The sequence below is a fragment of the Naegleria fowleri genome (assembly GCF_008403515.1).
Source record: "Naegleria fowleri strain ATCC 30894 chromosome Unknown tig44, whole genome shotgun sequence".
NCBI lineage: Eukaryota > Heterolobosea > Eutetramitea > Acrasida > Naegleriidae > Naegleria > Naegleria fowleri.
Window position 1 is genome coordinate 249,529 of NW_025407976.1, and position 16,847 is coordinate 266,375.

At 37.9% G+C, this 16,847-nt stretch overlaps 6 protein-coding genes across 6 annotated transcripts; 2 read left to right on the top strand and 4 right to left on the bottom strand.

Moving 5' to 3' along the window:
- Positions 1 to 156: 156 nt before the first annotated feature.
- FDP41_005432 (uncharacterized protein) lies at positions 157 to 1,093 on the top strand (the record flags this gene model as incomplete). Its single annotated transcript, XM_044708956.1, has 2 exons — positions 157 to 226; positions 294 to 1,093. 2 exons carry the CDS (start codon positions 157 to 159, stop codon positions 1,091 to 1,093), a joined length of 870 nt encoding a protein of 289 aa, XP_044560151.1.
- A 92-nt stretch (positions 1,094 to 1,185) lies between these two features.
- Positions 1,186 to 3,306, bottom strand: FDP41_005433 (uncharacterized protein; the record flags this gene model as incomplete). The annotated part of the gene is made up of 4 exons (XM_044708957.1): positions 1,186 to 1,476; positions 1,544 to 2,502; positions 2,553 to 2,945; positions 3,012 to 3,306. 4 exons carry the CDS (start codon positions 3,304 to 3,306, stop codon positions 1,186 to 1,188), a joined length of 1,938 nt encoding a protein of 645 aa, XP_044560152.1.
- Positions 3,307 to 3,792: 486 nt separating this feature from the next.
- FDP41_005434 (uncharacterized protein) lies at positions 3,793 to 5,023 on the bottom strand (the record flags this gene model as incomplete). Its single annotated transcript, XM_044708958.1, has 4 exons — positions 3,793 to 4,346; positions 4,407 to 4,528; positions 4,649 to 4,728; positions 4,844 to 5,023. The coding sequence occupies 4 exons, from the start codon at positions 5,021 to 5,023 to the stop codon at positions 3,793 to 3,795; spliced, it is 936 nt and encodes a 311-aa protein (XP_044560153.1).
- Positions 5,024 to 5,176: 153 nt separating this feature from the next.
- On the bottom strand, positions 5,177 to 5,965 carry FDP41_005435 (uncharacterized protein; the record flags this gene model as incomplete). Its single annotated transcript, XM_044708959.1, has 1 exon — positions 5,177 to 5,965. The coding sequence occupies one exon, from the start codon at positions 5,963 to 5,965 to the stop codon at positions 5,177 to 5,179; it is 789 nt and encodes a 262-aa protein (XP_044560154.1).
- Positions 5,966 to 6,081: 116 nt separating this feature from the next.
- On the bottom strand, positions 6,082 to 7,305 carry FDP41_005436 (uncharacterized protein; the record flags this gene model as incomplete). Its single annotated transcript, XM_044708960.1, has 2 exons — positions 6,082 to 6,869; positions 7,008 to 7,305. 2 exons carry the CDS (start codon positions 7,303 to 7,305, stop codon positions 6,082 to 6,084), a joined length of 1,086 nt encoding a protein of 361 aa, XP_044560155.1.
- Positions 7,306 to 8,385: 1,080 nt separating this feature from the next.
- Positions 8,386 to 16,702, top strand: FDP41_005437 (uncharacterized protein; the record flags this gene model as incomplete). Its single annotated transcript, XM_044708961.1, has 2 exons — positions 8,386 to 8,960; positions 9,115 to 16,702. 2 exons carry the CDS (start codon positions 8,386 to 8,388, stop codon positions 16,700 to 16,702), a joined length of 8,163 nt encoding a protein of 2,720 aa, XP_044560156.1.
- Between the last annotated feature and the right edge of the window lie 145 nt (positions 16,703 to 16,847).

Consider the following 16,847-nt stretch of genomic DNA (forward strand, 5'->3'; position numbering starts at 1 on the left):
ATTCGGTTTGAGTACTCAAAACACTACGCAAATTTAGCGAACCTTTTTCTTATTATGCAATTTTATTGCGAGAACTGTTGTCCGAAACGACGAGGAATGGCAATAAAAAACCTTATCTCGATCAGGCTTAGTATGATTGAGAAGATACCATAAAAAATGAGAACGCTTTCACCTTTATCATCACCATCAAGGGCGATGAGCCTCACCTCAAAAGTAACAGGGGAAGGTAAGTTTGAGAAGTGAGCGTCTTAAAGACTTAATCGGTTTGATCACCATCATACAATATCGGGCAGAGAAAATTCTTTTTCAGCAAACATTTCAGTTGTTCGATAAAGACGGGGACGGCTTCATTGGAAGAGACGAGCTCTATCATACTTTGACCTCATTAGGTCATTCGGTTACTTTGAGCGATATGGATATAATTATGACAGAGATTCAAACAGCAAAGAAAGGAGTCATATCATTTGAAGAATTTTGCTCTCTCATGAAAACTCCATCAATGGAAACTGGAATTGCCTTACCAACCCGAAGAAAATCTATTGCCATCACAGACAATCCTCCAAAGAGAAATTCTTTAGCGGTGCATGATAATTATGGAACAACACCAAGATCAAGATCTCCTTCTCCGATCTCACCTAGCAAAAGACGACACTCCACAGGTTATGAAACAGCTGAAAAACAACAACTTCCTCAAATCACAAAAAAACCTCCGACACAAACTGGTTTTTCACTCAGAAAATTGTTTGGTGGTTCTAGAGCAAAATCACCCTTACCTGGGTCCTCTGCTGCTCTTGAAATGAACAAACAAGAATCATCGTCCAAGAGCACGTTACCTAAATGTGCTTCATCTACTCCAAGTACTTGGGTTGATCAGGCAGCTTCCATAGAAGACATGAGGGAGGTGTTTGCCACTTTTGACATCAACAAGGATGGATTTCTGTCTGTAAATGAGTTTCGATTGGTATCTTCGAAATTAGGCATTGGAGTTGTAATGGATCATGAAGAGATAAGGCAACTGTTCAACCTTGTTGACAGTGACAAAGATGGGTTAATTTCTTTCGACGAATTTTTAAAACTCTTCAACCTTTCATAAACTTTTCCAGTCACAAAACTATTCATTATTTAGTAATTATTATAGTCCAATAAGAATCAACAATTATTTGCTCATATTTACTTTTATTACTATCATGTATTATGATCATAATATAACGCAAGAACAGAATTGGAATGGCCAATCATAAACGAACACCAAAACAAAGCATTACCAATTTGACTTCCCTTGCAGTATTTCTTTGTCAAAAAGCAAAGTGGCATTTGAACCATCATGGCCGAGAAGGCCCATGCCTTAACTGTATGGAAAGGAATAGAAATAATTAGCTCATGGAATACGGCGCTTACAAAGAAGACACAAAAGCTTGCAATGGAAGGGCTGAATCCATTATTTACAAGTGGGAGATAGATATGCAATACCAACCACTATTTGTGTGAATGGTTTAAAAACAAGTAAATTTCAAACATCAGTGTTGTCAAGTCATCCACTTACCTTATGTACAGGCAAATTCCATGTTCTCCAAAAGTAGCTCAAATCTGTACAATTCCACCAATCCAAATAAAACAATCGGTCTCCAAACTTCAATAACTCTCCCATAATGTTCAAGCTCAAATGGAAAACAATATAAAAACCAATGACCCAAATAACAATATTAGGAACAGTCAATTTCAACAATCTCTCGAGAATACGCCAATATTCTCGTTCTCTCATTGGTTCCAAAGAATTCTCAATCAGTGGCAACACATATTGCTCGACAAGGAAGACCATCACAAAAGTACATGCCACCAATTCCAATAAATCATAGAGAACAACTTTGAATCGAATACTCTTTGTCCTTGGGAATGCTTCCTCATAGACCAGAGTTGGAGCCAACATAAAGTAAAATATATCTTTCAGAGAAATGTTATCAGGGTATTGCTTGAGCCATGGAATGGATCTGTTCGAAAAAGGAGTGGATGTGTTTTCTACTGTCTTTAATTGTTGTGCCTTCCTTTCCCACATACGTTCTCTCAAATGATCATTCACAACTCCATAGGATGTCAATTTGAGGAAAACAATGGTCATTAAAGTCACCAACATCATTCCAGATACAGGATGTGGTTGATAAATCCAAACAAAGCCCAAGTAAACTCCAAGCAAGGTCGTAGTCAATACAAAATAGCAACAGAACGAAACAAGACTCGCTTGTCTGAGAACTTGTCGCCACAATGACTTTTTCTTTGTGGTCAATTCTCCGTTTCTAGTCAAGGTATAAAATTTGCCACGAATGTACCTGGCAATTAATTTTTCAATACCAAAAGCAATTAAAGTCCAAATATTCACAGCAGCAAACATTACTATCACAGGAAACCCATTGGAAGGAGCAGTCAAAAAATTCATAACGTAAACGTGTGTGTTCAGTAAAATTCCATACTTTTTAAAGTTAATCAAAACTAGACGCAAATGACTCACTTGAAAAGTGTCACCAAGAGGAATTTTCACACATAACCATGAGACTTACCGACAAGAATAATTATTGCCAAATTCAAAAAACCTTTGTATGAGAGCTGATTTCCACTGTCTCGTGATAGAATGGATGGTCTTGTGATACACACCAATCTATCTTTTTGACTAATTGTCTCTTGTTTTTGGATCATTACTTTTGGAGTTTTCAACAATGATTTTCCTGGTACGTGAGGAGTGACAAGATTTCTGTGTGACGGAATATTTCCTGACTCGCTTTCAGATTGACTGGCATCTGACTGGACCAAATCAAATTCTTCCTTTTCCTGTTGTTTTAAATTTTTATATGCTTTACGAAGACTGGTTGATCTCAAAATATTATGTTTCGTAGTAGGATCACCACTTGATAAATCAGAATCAGAGTCATCAAATTTTCGTTCTTCTTTTGGAGCTACTTTCAAATGACATTTTGTATCAAAAGAAACCGAATAACAACAACAATATGATATCAACCTACCTTGTTTTTGTCGTTTCGTTTCATTCACAGGAGATTTATCACCTACTGCAGCACCATCTTCATTCCGATGAGATGAACCTGGAGAGAGATCATGTTCTTCCGAATGTTGAGGGTGGCTATTTTCTGCTCTCTCTTGTTTGTTCTTTTCAAACGGATTATCCACCCCAAGTTGTGGTGGTGGTGTCTGATTTTCATCTCCTTCTCTCTGAAGAGAGGACAAGGAGGGAATTTCTTCTCGTCCTTTATGAGGAGGAGGAGGAGAAGATGCAACAACCACAGAAGCCTTTTTAATCATTTTTTTTTATTGTGGAGAAAGAGACACAAGAATTTTAATTTTCCGAAGCGATGCAATGATCAATTGGGGTGGTGAGAACAATGTGAGAGATCCAAAATCCAAAATCCGCCACCATCATCATCATCATCCTCATCATGAATTCACACGCCGCGATCGGAGCGAACGGGATTTTTTGAAAGGATTTCAAAAACCAGGCTTCATCGCGCGAGGAGGATGTTTGAATAAGGAAGGATAGCGTTGAAATTCTCAAAGGAAATCTTGCAAGTGTCGTATGCTTGGGGTCTGAGAGGATGATTCGATACACACTTGCAATACGTGTCGTATTGTATTTGGTAAATTGCCAAAATACACTTGAGTGTGTGGTTTGTTCTCGCGAATGTGTTTATGCTTTGTTACTCTGGTTGTTGTTGTATGGAGAATCAGACCTCTAAAAGGGAATTAAGAAATTTTGAAATTTGAGGAATTTGAGATTCAAAATTTAATCGATTAGAAATTGTGATAGGTGTTTTTCCTCTTGTTATTGAATAATATTTTGATTAGTAGCGTACAAAAGAAGAAAACCACACTCAAAATGACAAAACCACAAAGTAGTCCAATTAAAACACCAACCAAAGTAAGGTTTGGTTCTGCTGTGACAGTTGACAGTTGAGTAAAAACGACTTGAATGTTCTGACTTCCATCCTTAGCAGAACATGAATCTCCAACTTGTGGTGGGCAATCAATAAATGTCAAATTCTTATCCGTGCAAAATCTCACTTCTGATAAAATTGTGGAATTAAAACAAACCACAGCTGGTTGACCAAATCCAGAATTCTTAAATGCATCTTTCAATTTAGAAATACTATAAACAGTAGTATTTGAAGGTGTAATTGAATATTTTTGTAATGATTTCACAATATCCTTCATATTCTTTCGTAGATTAATTGAATTTTTGAAATAATCTCGAACGCCATTCGATGAAAATTGAGATAATTGATAGGCACATGAACCATGTTTTTCATACTCGTGTTGCCATAATCCAGGAGCAGCATTTTTGTAATCTGTATGATAGATTTCACCATGTATGATTAGTAACAGTTGAAATCAAAATTCGAACTTACCAGTCCAATAGTAATCCAACTCAGGTTTCATGTCTTGAATGAGAGAATAATTAAATCGAGGAGCATTGCAATAAAAAGGACCTAATTTTCCTACCAGTTTGTTTGGCCATAAGCCATGAATTCTACACATCGCAATGGCATGGATCGATATACATTGTGAATGTTCATTGGGTGTGTGTGATTTCAATAGGGCAAAATAATATTCTTCATATCATATGATTCTCATTCACTAAAATACTTACGTAAAGTCAGAAATTCCTTGAGGAATGGAACATGGGGAAAGTGAATAACATGCACTTCCTGGCCAAGTCAACGCAAAAACCTTTTGCATGCGTGATGAAAGTGTCAATTTCAATAATAATATTATGATTCATAGAATATTATTAAATATCAAAAATAATAATCAACCAAACAAGTCACTGGAATCGGAAACTTACAAATATATCAAATGATTCATCAGCGTTAATTGCCGCAGAAGAGAGTGGTTCGGCTGTGATAAGAGTGGAATGATAAAAGCTCACCAAGCACAGGACGCTCATAAGAATCACGAACACTGAGCTGGTGGTGGTAGTGGTGGTGACGGGCAAGGTTTGGGGGTGTGCCTTTATGAGAAACATTTTTTGGGTCGCGTTTTCATCAAGACATTTTCGCAAAAAGAAATAACCACAAGAGTGGAGGGTGATGGAATTAAATTTAGTTGACCAATCTCATTGGAATGTGAGTTTGCAAGGTTCTCACAATCATCATGATTTAAACTGAAATAAAAACTATTATGCAGATTTCCATTTGGTCAGTAGATTTTGTTCGGCATCTTGCAAGGGTTGATGGGTGTGTTGGATTAATTCAAGATTATCCTTCTCACTTTCAAAAGCCTTACCAAAATCCATCATGAGCATGGGATTAGTGCCTGGAGCAGCTCCCATTTGACCCATTGTGAGAGGATTTGAATTGGCCATTAATTGAGCCTCATCTGCAACATTATCTCCCAATAATAATGAAAGAACTCCCTTCAGTCCAAACAATATTAAAAAGTACATGGAAGCAGAGGTAACATAGGAGGTCTCTAGAGATTGAAGTTCAATACCTCGTTGTACCATGGCTCGGAATCGGTCAGAGAGTGGAAATGGAAATTTTGCAATCACAAAACCAGCATAGAAGAAGTAAATCCAACCAAACATGACAAGATTCGGAACCATTGTTTGAACGTTGTTTTTCATCATTTCGGTCATATTAGAAGGATCTGCCATAGCTGATAAAGCATTGTTTTCAATCTTTTTCCTAAATTCTCCTCCGTTCTCTCTATTGAAAAAGGCTTTCTTTAATTGAAAGCTTTGATTAGGAATATAATTAAAATTACGAGACAACATTTGTCCTTTCATCAAAGTTTGTGAATAAGTAAATTTATCAACCGGAGGTTCCTTATTACTACGGAAGTATAATGTAGCATAGTGTCGTAAAATACTAAATAATAACATGAAAATAACAATGGGCAAAAGAACCCAATCTCTAATGGCAGAATCAATTACAAGTGTCGAAGGATGATGCAAGATGATCGACATTTTTTTTTTGCTTTTCTCTTCAAGCAATGACCTCTTAATCAAGTGAAAAAAAAAACCAACACAATAATTTACTGGTGGTAGTATGTTAATCAACAATATTACATGCATTACTCGTCCTACAAAATTTTCATTGCTGTTTCATAGGCCAAAAATGTCACCGCATTCAATGGAAATGCTCTCACAATGGATGAATTCAACCCTCTGAAAAATACCATATAACCCTCAGCCTTATAACTCTTGATGCAACAATCTATAAATCCCTTATATTTGTCATGTCCAACTTGTGGTGGATCTGGAAGTGCTTGAATACGTGATTTTATAGCATCTGCCCAATAGGATAAATACCAACAACCAATGCCAGCAAAGCCACCACTTAAAAACAGTGCTAGTGGATCTTCTCCATACCTTTCCTTTAAATATTCATACATTACAAAATATGCACCATAACTTGGCACATCTCTGACTAGAGTTGAGTTAAAACCTTTGTAAATTCCTCGAATTCCATTCGATTTCCAAGTTTTTATAAAGCAATCCAAAGGTCCAGTATAATATCGTTTCGTCATTTCTAGTTTCGATTGATCCTGTATTTGTAATCTAGTTTTAACCAATTCAAGAGGACTGCAAATTGGACAATTCACCAAGCCTGCAAATGAGCCTGCAATAAAAACATCTCCATAATAAAGAAAATCACTCGTAATCACTCCTCTATTTCTTCCACGATACTCATCGAGAGCTCTCATTGTGTTCCCATAAACACCAAAAATGATGGAATTTAATATTCCAACTCCGAACAATGGCGAAGCAAGTCCTTTGTAAAGGCCGTGCACCCCTTCATTTTTAACAATTCTGTACAAGGTATTGAAAATATCTCCATTATACTTTTGTGGTTGTGTTTGAATACGAACTGTGTTCGATATTGAGTACCCCAACAACATGTTGTCAAAAGAAATGCATTCATTGAATCATTCAAGCCAAATTTTCATCATTACAAAATATATAGAATGTAAGAGGCACATGATGCTGATTCAGTTTTTCTTCTTACCTTTAAGAGTGTCAAATGGATGACCTGCCAAAATTCCACACATTCCACCAATGTTGCCGGCAACAAAATCCTTCCAAAAAGGCATTGTTTCAAAAGATGCTGTATGATTGTGGCCATCACCTAGAGCAGCTTTTCCATCCAGGCTTTGTGGTTGTTCAACAAATAACGAAGTAGCATCTTCGGAATTCAACACGCTGGCTGCTACAGCTGAATTGGCAGCTGTTACATCATGACCAATAACATTAATGGATCTTTCTTTTTCTTGATTAATTTCGTGCATATCTTGACCTTTTCCCATTTCATATGCATTGCGATGTTCCACCTTGTTAAAGCTCTCGGGTGATGACGATTGAAATGATGATGGTTTCAGAACCGAAATCAAAAATTATTTACACTCTCTCTTGATGATGACAAAACTATTCTCCGATGATGATTAAAAAAGTTGATATCTGAATTACTGAAAGCTAAATGAATTCGTTGAAAAACAATGAAATTCGTCCTCAACAATTCGTTGTTGCAGAAGAGAGAGATGATCAAAACAAAAAGGACGAGCGCAAGCTTGCAAGAGAGAAAAATAGTGCAAAGGATATTTTTTGAGAATTTTACTGCTGTGTGGGCCAAAAGAGAATCCGAGTTGGCAACTCCGCATCGAAACACCACAGTCATCCGCGAGTTTAACTTGGGCAGAGAGGAAGTGCACCTCCTCCACGTTGTAAACTTGCTCTCAAGGAGATGACTTTTATCATGTTTTCATGTTAGGCTGGCGAGCTTGCTGCCTCTGTGAATTATTCGGAGAAACATCATTATACGCCTCCGATCATGTGCTGCGGAATGATTGGGTTATGGTTGGTATCTTGATGATGAAAATAGAACATAAGACGAAGGGGATCTTGTTGATGATGAAATAACAGAAGTGGATATCTTCAAAGGATGATTTTGGGTCACTCGAAACAAGTCACCTTTCTGAAAGGAGCGAGCATCGTCATCACCAAATGGCTCTTCAGGTGTTGGCCAATGAGGAGAGAGGTCTGGGCGTGATTCAGATCGAGCTTTCAAATGATTTGTTCTTTTTGGCGACCATTCTCGAGAAAGATGACAAATCTCTGTGGCACCTTCCAATCATGTCGTGGCTAAATTATACATTTTTTACAAAATAACGAAGGAGCGCCAAGATCCAACAGCAACAACTCCCCATCAACAACAACTACCACTTCAAAATTGTGAGAGAAGCAACATGTTGTAGTATTATCGAATTACTTTAAAAAAAACAGTGCGAAAAACACAACCGCCAGCATCTCTAAACCTCTCCACAAGAGATTGCGACTGCATCAACAAGAGTCGAAAGTTGACATTTGCAGACATTTTTTGTGCGTCACCAATGTCGTCGAAGAGTAATCGTTCGTCAAAGTCATCATCGTCGTCTTGGTCTTCCTTTATTCAATCCAAGATGGGCCACTCTTCTCATGGAGCCATCATGTTTTGTATAAACATGTTGTATGGATCCTTTCTAATCCTCCTAGTACTTAATGCCATCATATCCTATATGTCCATTCATCAATACAAGAATTCTTTGACAAGTTTTTACAACCAAAATGATGGCGGTGAATCCTTCTCTCTATCGAGGTTTCGTTACGACGACTTTCAAAATTATCTTTCTCAATTTTCAAACCTAGTCCAAGGTGTCAATGCTCAAACTTGTTTTTCCAAGTTGTGGAATGATACCACTGTTTGTAGTGGTCACGGATTTTGTACAGGAACCGACACTTGCTATTGCAATGATATGAATCCTTACAATACTTTAAAATCTGATGGTACCAATATTCTCAGCGGAGGTTCCTCCTTAACTCTCTACAATAATGCTTATTATTTTCAAATGCAATCTTATGGAAATTTAGTTCTTTATGATAATACGGTTGGATCGAATATTCCATTTTGGATGAGTGGAACTCACAAGTAGGTTTCTTTTTCGAAAATTTTCAATCATTCAACAATAATATTGACTCATCTTATTTTTGTGATGGCATGTGGCACACATTTTATTTCTTTTCTTGGACTGTTCAACATGTCGTATATTGACCTATTTCATATGATCCTCTAATCCTTTTAGACAAGGATCGGCTCCCTATCAATTAAGGTTGGAATCCACAGGTCGCCTTGCAATTTATGGTAACAACGTTCTAGTGAAAGAGCTCAATGCAGGCTGCAGTGGACAAACTGCACCTTTCCGACTGGTGTTGGAAGCGAATGGTCTTGTCGCTCTCTACAGTGCAGATGCCATTCGGTGTTGGGACACGGCAACCGGAGACTCCAACACTCCATCAAACTATGCGTGGGTGGATAGCCAATGTTCCACTCCAGTGTGTTTTGGAATTAATTCCACAGATTCAAGGGTTTGCAGTGGAAGAGGAAATTGCACAAGTCCTCATGTGTGTGCGTGCATTTCAGGAACTGGTGGCTCCCGATGTGAATACAATGTTTGTAATGGTATTTATCAATACCAGTATGGTGTTTGTAGTAATCATGGATCGTGCACGGGACCAGATACTTGTACGTGCTCAGGAAATTATGAAGGAACCTACTGTAATGAATGGAGTTGCAATTCAATCAAGTCGACGAATACGACCTATGTGTGTTCTGGACATGGTATTTGTAATTCACCAAATGTTTGTGGTTGTTATGCAGGTTACTCGGGCACTAATTGTGAAATTCATTATTGTTACAGTGTTTTGAATTCAAATCCAGGCGTATGTAGTGGACATGGAAAATGTCTACATACCGACATTTGTCAATGTTATACTGGTTACTATGGATCCAATTGTGACAGTTGGAATTGCAATGGAATTAGCAAGACATTGGTTGGAACCGTATGCTCTGGAGTAGGTACCTGCACTGCCCCTGATACTTGTTCCTGCAATGAAGGAAGATATGGATCCAATTGTGAAGCCTGGAATTGTAATGGCATCATTTTCAATAGCACTTCTGTGTGTTCTTCACATGGTACATGTACTGGAATTAATACATGTTCTTGTCAGAGTGGATACAGTGGTAGTAATTGTGAAAATTGGCAATGCAATGGAAAGATGTATAATGCTCAAGATGTTTGTTCAGGAGCTGGTGTTTGTTCCTCTCCCAATAATTGTACCTGCAACAGCGGATACAGCGGAACCAATTGTGAAATATTTAGTTGTAATGGTGTGCTCAAGACTGACCCAACCGTGTGCTCTGGAAATGGTACTTGCTCTTCATTCAACAATTGTACCTGCAGAGCGGGATATTATGGAAATAATTGTGAACTCTACGATTGTTCTGGTATACTCTATAATTCTACTAATGTTTGCTCTGGAAGAGGTCAATGCGTGGGCCCTAACCTTTGCTCCTGCAAACCTGGATATTACGGTACCAATTGTGACATGTACAACTGTAATGGTATTGCATACACGAATACTTCGTATGTGTGCAATGGTCATGGTACTTGTGATTCTTACAATAATTGTACCTGTCAACAAGATTATCACGGATCGTACTGTTCTGAATATTATTGCTTTGGAATTGAGAATAACAGTACTCTTGTTTGTTCAACAAATGGTACCTGCTCTTCACCTGATAATTGCACCTGTCGTCATGGATTTTATGGCTCCATGTGTGAAAATTATAATTGTTTTGGTTTCGAGTTTTCAGATCATCGAGTATGTAGTGGAGCAGGTCATTGCATTGGTCCTGATCGGTGCTCTTGCAATTTAGGAAATTATGGTCCAAATTGTCAATACTATACCTGTGGTTCAATCCCAAGCAATGTAAGCAATGTGTGTTCTGGACATGGTACCTGTGACTCTTACAACAATTGTACCTGTAACGCTGAATATTTTGGTACTTATTGTTCACAATATCAATGTTTTGGTCACGACAATAATGATACCTTAGTTTGTTCTGGAAAAGGTACTTGTTCTTCTCCTGACAACTGTACCTGCCACGAAGGATATTATGGAATGAATTGTGAACATCACAACTGCTCTGGACTCTTGTTTTCAGATGCGCATGTGTGTAGCGGAAATGGTGTTTGTGTTAAGCCCAACAATTGTTCGTGTGTGAATGGATATTATGGAACAAACTGTGAGCTCTATCAGTGCAACGGAACTCTTTACAATCAATCGAATGTTTGTTCAGGACATGGTTCATGCTTTGCCTACAACAATTGTTCTTGTGACGCAGGATATTACGGAGATTTTTGTAATGATTTTTATTGTTATGGTTATGAATTCAACCATGTTCTTGCTTGCTCTGGAAATGGTACCTGCTCTTCACCTGATAATTGTACTTGTCGTCCAGGGTATTATGGAGCAGCTTGTGAATTATATAATTGTTATGGAATTGTCTACACGAATGCCTCTGTTTGTGTTGGAAAGGGATCTTGTGTAGCTCCTAATCAATGCAAATGTGGAGACTACTTTGGACCTACCTGTTCGGACTACATGTGTTATGGAATTATAGCTTCAAACAGTACCCATGTGTGTAATGGTCATGGAGATTGTATTGGGCCAAATAATTGTACTTGCAAATCCAACTTTTACGGACCTTCCTGTGAATTGTACGATTGTTATGGAGTTCTCTTCAATCACTCCAATGTGTGTTCTGGAAGAGGAGTGTGTCAAAGCCATAACAATTGTTCCTGTAACTCCAATCAATACTATGGACTCAATTGTGAACAGTTCAGTTGCTTTGACATTAATAAGGACAATAGCTCAGTTTGCGGCGGAAAAGGAAGTTGTGTTGGTCCCAATAGTTGTACTTGCTTGAACGGATATTATGGCGATCGTTGTCAATTCTTCGATTGTCATGGAAAGCTCTTCTCTAACGTGTCTGTGTGTAGTGGTCATGGAACATGCACATCTCCAAATAACTGTTCTTGCTTACCAAATTACAGTGGGGTGAATTGTCAAGAATATCAATGTTTTGGTGTGAATGCAACTTCACCTTTGACTTGTAATGGAAACGGCAATTGCATCGATTTCAATAATTGCAGTTGTCATGCGGGATGGTTTGGTCCATCATGCGCACTTACCTCATGTTTTGGGGTGTCATCGACCAATGCGAGCTCTGTGTGTAGTGGAAAAGGTGCTTGCTTAGGCCCCAATAATTGCACATGTGTCAATGGATATTATGGTGATAATTGTCAATATCACGATTGTCAAGGAACTGTGTTTTCAAACTCTTCTGTATGCAGTGGAAAGGGAACTTGTTCTGGTCCTAATCAATGCTCTTGTTTACAAGGATATTTTGGAGCTCGATGTGATTATTATTACTGCAATGGAAAACTGTTTAACGATTCCATGTCCTGTAATATGGGTACTTGTGTTTCTCCAAATAACTGTGTTTGTAAGCCTGGATACTATTCCACTGCTTGTGACATGTATAATTGCAGCAATATTCCATTTAATTCTTCCAATGTGTGCAGTGGCCATGGAATTTGCCAAGCTCCAAACAATTGTTCTTGCTTACCAAATTACAGTGGTGTGAATTGTCAAGAATTCCAATGTTTTGGTGTAAACGCCGCGTCTCCTGTCGCTTGTAATGGAAACGGCAATTGCACAGATTTCAATAATTGCAGTTGCAATGCAGGATGGTTTGGCCCTTCATGCTCAATCACAACCTGTTTTGGTATACCCTCCAATAGCAGCTCGGTATGCAGTGGAAAAGGAGCATGTACCTCTCCTGATGTTTGTACATGTCAGAATGGATACTATGACACGAACTGTCAAAAGACTACTTGTTTCTCAATTCCTGCTAACATGACCAATGTTTGCAGTGGAAAAGGTTCTTGTGTTGCTTTTAATAACTGTTCATGTCCTGAGGGATTCACTGCAGCTACTGATTGTAGTATCAACACACTGCCTTTAGCAATTTATTTGAAGAAAACACAACAAAAAGTCTATCAAAACGTCACATATTTGGAAATTGAAATGTTATCCAACGACTTTGAAGGCTTATCAAATCTGTCCTTCCATTGGGTGTGTGACAATTGCACTAGATTAACCAATACTTCTATTTACATGAATCAAACGACTAGCAGAGTTCTTATTGTGAATCCAAGCATGTTATTTGCTCCAGGTTCATACATTTTCTATGGTAATGTCACGTATGACAATGGAGAAAATTATCCTCAAAGAGTCTCCAATATTGTGAAATTTAACTTGACAGTTCTTCCAGTTCCAATCATTGATGTCAATGTACCATCTCTCGAAATATTTGGTTTACCATCTGCATACGTCAGAACAAAACTTGAATCTGGTCAATCCATTGAGGCAATTGTTTCCAAAGTTTCTCTCAATCAAACCATTGTTCAATCATTTTTACTTTGTAATGGAAATTGCTCCTCTCCACTCACCTTCCAATGGCGTGTGAGTGCCACTGTGAACGGAACTGTCATTCCATTTTATACTTCCTCTGGAGTGACCATTGGTGCTACGACAGGTTCCAACAACTTACTCTTCTCACCAGCCATTACCATGTCCACCTCCGGTTACATTTCTTGGAGTTCTTCCATTCTCATGTCACTTGCTGTTTTCAATTCACAAGGTAAAAACATGACTGGCAATGTTACCATTCCAATTATTGAACCAGCACGACCACCAGTAATTGTTGTAGTCAAGAATGACACCACGACGAACACAACGGTCGTACAGGTTGAAAAAATTGTTTCTGTGGTTCCTACGCAAGGAACAGCTCTCACTGATCAATTCACAATTTCTATCAAACCATGGGATGCCCCCGAAGAGTTACTTCCTTTAAGCTATGCCATTGGTTTTTATGATCCAAACACTGGTAAGCCAGTGCGATTGACAGAATTTTCAACAAATACTTCTCTCTCCGTTTACTTACCGTTTATTAAGCCAAAGACGACGACTAGTAAGCGAGCAGCAGCTTCACAAGAAATTAAATTAGTCGTGTTTGTGATGGATGCTCTTGGAAACGTGAATTCTCAAGCTGAGCAAACTCTCCCAGTTCAAGTGTCAGCATTTAATGGAACATCATCACAATTGCTTGAAAAAGTGAATAGTTTAAGTGGAGCTGCATTGACCGTTGCTGCCTACGATCAATCGATTACTGTGGTGAGCACCTCCTCTTCCTCAGGTGGTAACTCAAGCGAGCTTGTTTACCAACTTGTCAAGAAGATTGACATTGATCCCAAGAATCCATCTAGTGCTCTTTCTACGTTTGAATCTTTAACATCAACTTCTGGATCTGTTAATTCGGGAGTGGTCACTGAAATTACAACCAAATTGAGTAGTTTTGTTAGTTCTATTGAAGACCTTTACAATCAAGAAATTAAGCTTTACGGTTTCGTTAAAAGCAAACTCTCTGCAAGTGATATCACCTCCAGTATTGCTGTGACATCTAATTTGCTATCCTCTGGTGTGGGAGCAGATCAAACCGTGAGTGTGACCTCCAAATTAGCTAACATGGTGTTGTTGGGCGAAATTCCCAAAGTATTGAGTTCTGACCAAAAAGAACTGCCAAAAGTTTCCTACTTTACTCCATTGATTAACATTACAGTTTCTAGCTTTAAATTATCTGGACCTGTCAATGGTAATCAAACTCTTTCATCTGGTGGAACAGAAATTGATCTTAACATTTCAAATATCATGTCTCAGTACAATGGCTTTTCCAAGAATTCAGGAACTTCTCTAATTTCTTATTCCACACTTCCCTATTCCAATAATTATACTCAATCGAATCCAAGTACATCTATAGTCATTGATTTTAAGTATTTGCAAGATGCTACAGTAGTTCCTCTCAATAATCTGTCACAACCTATTATACTTACATTTAAGATTTCACTAGATTCAAAGAATATTACTTCAAACAATACTTTTTCATGTAGATATTTCGATGAGCCAAAATCAACTTGGAGTGAATCTGGATGTTCTCTCCACTCAGTCAATCTAGCTGATGGAATTATTCAATGTGCATGTACTCACACAACCATGTTCTCCACTTTCCTTGAGCAAAAGACTCTAGTTCTTCCTCCAGCAGTGAAAGAACAAGTGGCTTCTCTTTACTTTGCTCAAATTGCTTTTGGTGTTTTCTATTTTATTGCTTCATCAGTGATTTTAACAATGTTGATTGTGTTTAGAAAGGAACAACCTGTAAGCAGTCGATTAGTGACACCCTATTTGGGAATGGCTGCACTCATGATTGAAAGTTTATTGGTGTACATTATTCAAAGAGGTGTTCTTGTAAGTCAGTTGTTGTCAAGTGACATTCAAATGTGGGAAGCTGGAGACACTGCCGCCAACGTCATTGCAAATATTGTAGCAATTGTTGTGAACACTATGAACCTTACTGCTATTTTATCCTATGTCATGCAAGTGTTTAGATTCCAATTTATGAAATATCTGTATCAACTGATTGCCGAATCTAGAGGAGATGAAAAGAAGAGTGAACGAATTCTGAAAGCACTTCGATATTGCACCTCCACTGCATTATTTGTGACCATCGTTGTTGTGTTTGCAATCATCAATTTGTGTTATTGGACCCTGTGGGTGATTTTGAGAAGAACAAATGCCATCTCAGCACCTACTTACACGTACATTGTCTCCATTTCATACACATTGACTGCATTTATTTTCAGTGTGATTATTATTGGTGTCACAGTGTTTGATTTTATTGGTTCTCGAAAGGTAGAAAAAGAAAGAAAAACTCGAGCTTCAACCAAGAAACGAGAACCCAATGTATTCTATGCAGATAACAGCACTTCGAATGCTAAGAAAGAATATACCAATCCTCTACTAGGAATGTACAGATGGTTCGTTTCTCTTGATGGACCTCTCTATTTCAGAATGGAAATGATTTTGTACATTGTCAGTTTTTGTTTCTTGTTCTTGAATCAAGTCATTGGCCTTAGTAGTTTATCCTTCAGATTTGAATCTTCAGAATTATTCCAGAGAGCTTTAACAGTTGATGGAGTTTCATTTATCTTTGAAGTTCTTTATGTTCTATCTTACTTGTTAGTCTTTGGAGGTTATGCTTTACTTGTTTTACTCAATTACAAGACCAAGAACAAATTGAGAAAACGAGACAAGAGAGACAAGAGACAAGAAAATCAACAAGAAATTACCGCCACACAAGTCAACGATGGTGATGAAGAACTTGTCAACAAAGACATGAGTATCGTGTTGGACAGTGAAGAAGGATATCACTTATTTGAAGCTTTCTGTGAAAAGGAATTTTCTTTGGAAAATATTTACCTGTACACGGATTTGAGATCCAACAAGAGCATCACCTACGGTGAAGATTTAGTTTCCCTTCCTAAATACCTTTCCTACATTTACAACACTTATATCATGTCAGGAGCAACTACCGAAGTGAACATTCCATCAAAATGCAGAAATTCATTCCTTTATCTGTATAAGAATGTTCTTAACAAACAACAAGAAGCAAGTGAAAACTTCCAACTCGATATGGAAAATTTAGATAAGGACATTAAGGTCGCCACAAAGAACACTCCTGTCCCAATGTTTGACATTGACACCAAAGCTGTGAGAGATTGCTTTAATACTTTGAATCGACAAATTTTAGTGAACTTGGGTGATACCTTCTCTCGATTCGTATTCAGTCAAGAATATATTACTTTCAATAAGGCCTATGAATTGCAACAAGTCATGATTGATCAGGCGAATGTGGTGTACTTGTGTTAAATTTATTGCAACAACAAGTCATGATAAATTTCATTCATTTTGGAAAGAGGATTTGTTCATATTTTCATCATCCACAACGACTAGGAAAACACTTTTCGTCACCCCTTTCCAAACGCGCTTCAACGACGTCGATTCGTTTGGACAT